General features: G+C 40.1%; 2 protein-coding genes across 3 annotated transcripts in view; both read right to left on the reverse strand.

The window, feature by feature from the left end:
* LOC138044899 (uncharacterized) overlaps window positions 1-1,628 on the reverse strand; it is a 2,946-nt gene extending 1,318 nt beyond the window's left edge. The window contains exon 1 of the mRNA XM_068891286.1: window positions 1-1,628. This exon is cut by the window's left edge and continues 1,318 nt beyond it. Within this exon, the coding sequence (XP_068747387.1) occupies window positions 443-1,300 (858 nt within the window). The 5' untranslated portion in view covers window positions 1,301-1,628 and the 3' untranslated portion in view covers window positions 1-442.
* Window positions 1-7,500, reverse strand: part of LOC138047386 (protein moonraker-like) — a 36,118-nt gene that overhangs the window by 10,761 nt on the left and 17,857 nt on the right. The window contains exons 17-19 of one of the 2 annotated variants that reach the window (XM_068894225.1): window positions 6,775-6,963; window positions 6,386-6,617; window positions 5,145-5,666 (exon numbers count right to left, since the gene is read on the reverse strand). In XM_068894225.1, coding sequence (XP_068750326.1) covers window positions 5,543-5,666; window positions 6,386-6,617; window positions 6,775-6,963 — 545 coding nt within the window. In that variant the 3' untranslated portion in view covers window positions 5,145-5,542. Of the gene's footprint in view, window positions 1-5,144; window positions 5,667-6,385; window positions 6,618-6,774; window positions 6,964-7,500 lie in introns of those variants that run through there. The other variant, XM_068894226.1, reaches the window with a different exon arrangement.

Raw genomic sequence — 7,500 nt, forward strand, 5'->3', positions numbered from 1 at the left:
TTACGATTGTCATCTTTCAATATTGTAAGAAACAATATGCAATTAAAAGGAAGGTGAATTGAGATAAACAAATTGCCTGTGTTTTGAGAATGCATTAAAAATGTCTGAAAAAGAGATATTTTCTTTCCAATGCAACCCGATTTTCCAGTACAGTCTCAGCTATATATAGACAGTAACAATTTATAAAAAGGTTGGCATATCAGTTTATAAAATAATTAACATCTCCTGTTTTAAGCCTTGAGCCACCCAACCTGCAAAATTCGTAGTCGATGATCCTTCGTAATCATTTGGCCAAAAAAGGCACAATAGATATTACATACATATTTACATAAATACACTTCCCTTAGTCAAGAAATATGGACTTCAATTGCGTCTGTACATATTTTGTTTAGTTTAGTTATTTTTTAATCACACGTTTTGGTAGTTTGTGAAGCTTTCCTCTTCACCATATCATACAGAGTTCTTCCATGGTTTGCCGTAGTAAATTATCTCGTATGATATCAACAGCAGATTTTAGTGATGGATCAATAGCAACACATTTCCCACCTCGTCTTTGACTGTTTTTGCTTTCAAGAAACTCTAATGCTTCTTTACTCAGCTCTAGCCTTTCTAAAACATGAACAGGCTCAATTTCACAAATCTCGACTTGTTCTTCTGTCAGACTTCGTAACGCATCATCGTAGGGGTAGGTGGCGTGGTTTAGCGAAAACAGATCCTTTTGGCTCGTGTATTCCCGTCTCGCAGATGAGTTTGCATGTGCAGTTGCCGTTGTATCTGGCAAACGTTTGACCTGTTTACTCTGTCTTTCGATTTGATCATCTGCCTTCTCATTTTCTGTGCGCTTTCTTTGTGAGGAAGGTCTTCGGCGCGCCGTTCGATTTGACACATTTGAGCGTGTTTGGTCGACATCACGCGGGATTTCTTGCAACGTCGAAATTCCCGAATAAGACCATGAAGTCGTCTGTCCAATCGGCGGCAAGACAACGTACGAATTAGGGAAGTGAATTGGGCTTTTTTCAACGTGGTTCACGTTAGTTTCTGAAGTCCTTGTCCATTTGGTTGGCAGCTGAGTTTCTCGGTTGACGCGTGAAAAAGACGACACACTTGTCGATAAATTTTGAAAGGTTGGAGGCGGTAGAGTCGCTTTTGCGGCATTGCGACCACCGAGCAACTCGTTTTTTATAATTGGAGGTAATTTGACCCGACTGTTCAAATCAAACGGTGGTAGAGATCTATGGTAAGATATCTTTTCGTTTCTGTCAGTACTTGGCGAATGAACCTGATGATGCAAATGCGACATCGTTAACCACTGGAATCAACAAATATCACATTAACTCTTGATGCGACATTCTTTTTTCTCACTGTGAAAATCCATCATTCGCAAAAATAAAAATTACGGGGAATTTCTGGCTAAGTAACAGCGCTGCTGGACCGTCAGATGATTTCCTCCTTGGTGGGTAATCTGCCGCATTTTGATGACCTTCACAACCTGACCGGACTAAACAGTGTCGCTGATAAAAAAGAGGTCCTTGAAAAACAGATGGGATCAGATATTTAAGACAATTGACGAAAGAAGAATTTCATTCGTCCCTTGACAGGAAATCGGTAGAAGGGCCGTGAACAGTTGATTTTCTTTTGCTTCTCCATTTGATTTAAAATACCAGGAAGCCAAACTTAATGAAACCAGGTGTCACTAGTTTCTATTACCATGACAACTAATCTGGCATGTGCGATCACTGTCATTTAATCGAATAGATGGAAGAGTGGAAAAGGGGAAAGCTTATTCATAATCTATTTCAATTTCAACGTCGTATTTATCAAAAAAAGTTTTTTTTTTTACATGTCGTTTTCAATGAATCGGATTACAGAACAAAAATAAAAAATAATTCGCAAAAATTGGTCTCCACTCTGATATCCTATCACTGGAAAGCTCAAATAATCTTGTCGAGCACATTGTTGGTAAAACAGTGTACTTCAGATATGAGCGCCGGCTTTGTTTTTTTTATTTTTTTATTTTTGGATTTTAAACTAACATATTACATGAAATGTTCTCATGTCAAATTTAACTACTTCTAGTGACCAGCAAATTTTTACTTAAATTGAACTACTTTCATGCAGTCTCCAGCACGTTTTTACTCAAGGTTTTAATTAAAAACATTGTCGGCCGAAAGTCTACAGCCACTTTCCTGGCTATTATATCATAATACACCTGTAAAAAAAATAATTAGCAACGACGGATGGATGGGTGAGGCTAAATGGCGTGGGTGGGTGGGTCGTGGGTCGTGAGTCGTAGGTCGTGGGTGGTGGGTTAGGTTTGTTTGAAGATTAAAAAAAAAAGATATATATTAGCTCCCTCAGTGCTCGGTCCAAATTTGCAATTGCCCGCTCACGAATTATTTTGCCCGAAGACCTTTTATGAAACGTTGAACAAAGGAAAACTGTCTCCCATTAACTGTATTTTTCCTTCTGGTCCGGCAAACAATTTCGGTAAACATTAACGAAAGTGTTCGAAAGTATAGGCTTAACATTGGCGTGCGCGTTTGCCGAGAAAGAATAAAGGAAAGGAAAGGAACTTTATTTAAGTGTCTAGTCGTTCTAGCGCTGGAGCGCTAATTGGGGACACTGTAAACTGAAATTAAGAATGAAAGTAAATCAAGTCAAATGTTCGTTTTTGAGGAGAGGGGAAACCGGAGTACCCGGAGAAAACCTCTCGGTGCAGAGTAGAGAACCAACAAACTCAACCCACATATGACGCCGAGTGCATTAATTTAAAAAGAAACTGTATTAAACTCGCTTGTTTGTTCCGGAACTCACGTTACCCAACAACTTCGATATAACGTTCTACTGCTTTTTGTCGGCATTTCAAGTAAAAGAAAAGAACAACTGATCAACTTTTGGGACACACGAAAAAGCTGTTATGGCTGCAACCAAACTTTTGAGTCATTTTCTAGCAAACATCTCACTTGATTTTTGTCTTCATGTTTTGTCATGATTTATTGATTTCATGAAAGATAAGGATCAGCCATCATGCATCCGCCTCGTAGCGACAGTAGCGACCGTGCGGTTGTTCGTTTGGTAACGTGGAAATGCTCAAGTATGATTGGTTAAAAATAGCTAAAATGCACGTCTTTGACAAAAGCCTTCGAGTGTAAGAAGAAAAAGACAAATGTTATTCGGTGTTTTGTAAGAGTGCAAAGTTTCATTTGCGTCACTATAGCCAAAAATTAATATACGTATCTGAATTTATGTAAGTTATATTAGGCCTTGTTCATTGGCCAGCCAAGCTGAATAAACACAAAAAGCGGGGATAAACATTACGAAGAAACGCAACTTCATGAACTTAACGTGCAACATGCAATTTAAAAGAAGCCTTTAAAAGTTTTCAGACGACTCATATAGTCTTGCTTTGTGAATTACAAAAACACAGAACTCCGGAGCACGTCGCGTGGCACTGTGTCATGTCTATGATCCGAGAGAATTCGTTCGAATCTAAATATTTGCGTTCTGTTTCTGGTAAGTTGCCTTTTTTGTATTTGGATGAATAGAAACGTAGCATCAAAGAGAAAGCAACGAGATCAGGACAGTTAAGTGGGCAACTTAATAGTTGCAAAGCCGGAAGCCTAGGAAAAGTCCAGTAATTTTGTTGTTTATTTGTCAACCTTTGGTAATACTGATATTTAACAATTATTCTACGAGGGTGCGCTGGATATGAATTGATGGATAACCGCCGAGTCCTTTATAATCATTTTATATCCAGCAAGCCCGAGTAGAAACAACATCGATTTCTGCCTCCCTCAATTCCGGTCTAAAACGGCTTTTGTCGGCCATTTTTTCTCAGAGCTGAAAAAATGTTTTCAGCTCGCTTTAGTGCTGACGCGTTCCTGAACTGATATCCGTAGTTCAGTTTTTAATAAAAGTGTATATTAGACTAGTGCATTATAAACTCTAAATGTGGCTACAGGAAAAGGGCAAGACGTCTCCCTTACGACATGAATATTAATAGGCAAATATGTAAATAAATAAAACTAGTAGTAGCTATCGCTAAGTGCCAACGAAACAGTCAATATAATACACAGTTTACAGATTTGTATCAGAGTTCCAAAACACCCAACAGTAGTCGTAATTTTTTTATTCGAAAGTACTGCAACTCAACTTAATACAATAATTTTTGAACGGCCATAATTTTACAGGGAAATACAATAATTAAGTTGAATAAAATCAGTGCCATGTAAAAAATCGCCAAAGCGTTTTCAGACTTTCCAGCGTGGACCATGTAACGGGCCAGTCAAACTCTCTCGCACATGAACTTGAACATGTTTATTTTGCTTATCAACAAAGGGCAAAATTACTGAGCGCTGATTGGCTGAGACAGAGGGCATTTTTTCTTAATCGAGGGCATTTTTGGGAATCAAGAGAAATTTTGTACTTTGCAGACAACATATTTTCTTTAAAAAATTAAATTAAATTGTTTACTACTCAATGGTTACAAAACGAAAAACAAAGTGCTCAACTCGCGGGCCGAAATCCGAAATTGACAACAGTGGCCGATAAGTTTAGTTTTGAGCTCGTTCACTCAATATAGAACACGATGGTTCGAAAATAAATATTAAAGGACACTCAAAGCAACTGTACACAACACAATAGTCAGGGAAATGGGAAAAATGTGTTTTGCACTCACATCCGAGCACAAGATCATCAATAGTCGGACGCGTCACGCAAGTTTGTCTAATGACATCACACATCAAAACACGCGCTTTCATTGGTCTAAAATCTCCAGGGAATCTTACATTACACTACATAGCCTTACATTACACTTTTCACACAACGATCGAGAATTTTTCTGCCTGCTGCAATATTTCGCTGGGCTTGCTCGTTGGCAATAAAATAAATTATTATTTTTTTATTTTGGTCGCCACGCCCCTGTTCAGCTTGCACACCATATAACATATTGTATCTGTCACTTTTAAAACCAGCCCACACATGGTGTGTAGTTATAAAGCAATGCTGTATCACACAGGGGAAAAAAGGAAAACCCCAACAATGGGACTGATTCATGGGAAGAGCTGCCCCCCCCCCCCCCCCTGACAACCCCCCTCAATACTTTTCCAAAATAACGTAAACCCCACCCCCCCCCCCCCCGCTTCCTCACCCATACCATTTCGCCAACCTTCCCTCCCCAATGCACCAATAAATGAAAGCCCCCTAAAGGTCAGCGAGAAAACAGATCTCCATTTGCACAGCATTTTACGGGCTGAGGTCAGCTGTGGTTTCGGGTTTGGCAGATGGAACATTGTGGACTCATCCTACGGTCGGACACTCCCAAGTCAGGCGTACTACACGTAAGCAAGCCATGACATGTTGAAAGGGCACCACAAGGACAAGAAACAGCTGTGATGTGGGTTAAGTCTCCGTTAGAAGGTTCGAGGATTAATTCCACAATTGCGAAAACCGCCACTTAATATGATCTTAATGCACGCTGCAAGATAAGGCGAAACGAAGAGGACCACCACAAAGGTTGAACTTCGGTGTCTGGTATGTGAGATCACGTGTCTGAATTGACAGACACAAACTCCTCATTGTACAGATCTTCAGCGTAATCATCGCACACGCGATCAAGTTCATTTCCCACTTCAAGTAAAGCGTCGTCTAGAAGATCTTCACTGATCCTATAACAAATTGGTTTTGAGAATCAGGATTCTGAGTGGGTTGAGTTTGTTGATAGAGATAGATAGATAGATAGACTGTGTTTATTAAGAAAACATTGCAGTTAAAAACCTGAATTGCGCCTCTTTACAAGTAAGAAATATAAGAAATGATTTATAACTACTACTATTATAAAATTACAAAGCGACTACTCTGCTCCGAGAGGTCTTTCCCCAGGTTCTCCGGCCTTCCCCTCTCCTTAAAAACCAACATTTGATTCGATTTCAGTAGACAGTGTCCCCAATTAGTTCTCCAGCGCTACGAGTCTTGACACTTAAAGTTAATTATTGGAGTTAATTTTAATATTATTTATAATTAAGTAATAGATTTGATTTGAAGGCGAAAAAAAGTCTGGGGTGCAAAGTCCACTTACTTAGGGGTGCATGGATGGCGCAGTGGTGAGAGCACTCGCCTCCCACCGATGTGGCCCGGGTTCGATTCCCAGACTCGACCTCATATGTGGGTTGAGTTTGTTGGTTCTCAGTCTCTACTCTGCACCGACAAAACCAAAATTTGATTTGCGTTTATTTGTTAATTCCAGTTTACAGTGTCCCCGATTAGTGCGCTAGAACGTCAAGACACTTAAATAAGAGGTTCCTTTCCGTTCCGTTCCTTTCCTTACCCGGTCTGAATCATAAGACATACCAACACCTAAACAAATGGTCCCTTCAGATACACTTACCTATTTAAAAGTCCACAAGGGTCAAATTCTCCCTGCTCGTGAGTGGCGGTAGCTCTAAGATACATGTTAAAGCGATTCCTGTACGATGCAATACTGGCTCTCATCTCCTTTGGCACATTAAGGACCACTTTCGGACGGCGCAAAGAATTTACTTTGGCTCGGTCCTGAAATGGGCCTTTGATATGGGAACTTTGAGCATTCAATTCGCCTGTTAAGTGATCTGTGTTTGGTTCTGGTGAAAAAGGAATAACATGTCACGTAAGAGCCTCCAAAACGTTAGGATTAGGGCTAACCCTATCCCTAAACCCTAACCCGAACTTAAATTTTGTCTTTGTCCCGAGATCAGAGAATTATCTTTGTACAATGGGATTTCAAAAGCGTTAACTTACCTTCAACAAGCGAGGAAAAACTGTTCGTTTCGCTGAGTCCATCTCCCTCTAACGTCCTTTTGTCGCTTCTTAGTTGCTGATGAAAACCTGTTTTCGTATTTTGCGACTGCAAATGATGGGTTTCAGTTTCGGTTGGCCTGGTAAATATGATGGGTTTGGGATCCTTAATCGGCCGATTGGTTGGTCTATCTGTTAAAAACAAAAGATGAATTAAGAGTTTCATAAGGAAGATGGCGTGGCCCAGTGCCCCAAGTTATAGATTCGTCAGCGAATTCCCCGGGGCTAAATCCTGTTCTGACCACAATCACCACAAACCGGATTTGTCTCCGGTTTGACTTCCGTATTTCTTCACTTTGTCTTCAGTCAGTACCGGATTTATCTGAACAACGACTTAATTTAAAACAGCTAACTGATTCAGTTCTTCCAATCCCGATCGCCTTACAACTGTTAAGATCTTAAGCTTCAATGTTAGGGAGCTTAAGCAACGACAACGGCGACGGCAACGAGAACGTCACAATTTTGCATATTTAATGAATAAAAACAATAGCTTTGCATTGTACGCTCTGCACGTGAATTTTTCACTTTTGTCCATTTCTTTGCCATCGTCAGTAAAACAGCAATGTGGAATAGCCACATTTGAGGTTTTATGAAGAACGTCAGCACTTGACGTTCGCACTTCGTCAGCACTTTTCTCCTCTAAATTTAAGCGCCCTTCCGACCAGTGTC

This window comes from Montipora capricornis, chromosome 4, assembly GCF_036669925.1.
Source record: "Montipora capricornis isolate CH-2021 chromosome 4, ASM3666992v2, whole genome shotgun sequence".
Classification (NCBI taxonomy): Eukaryota; Metazoa; Cnidaria; class Anthozoa; order Scleractinia; family Acroporidae; genus Montipora; species Montipora capricornis.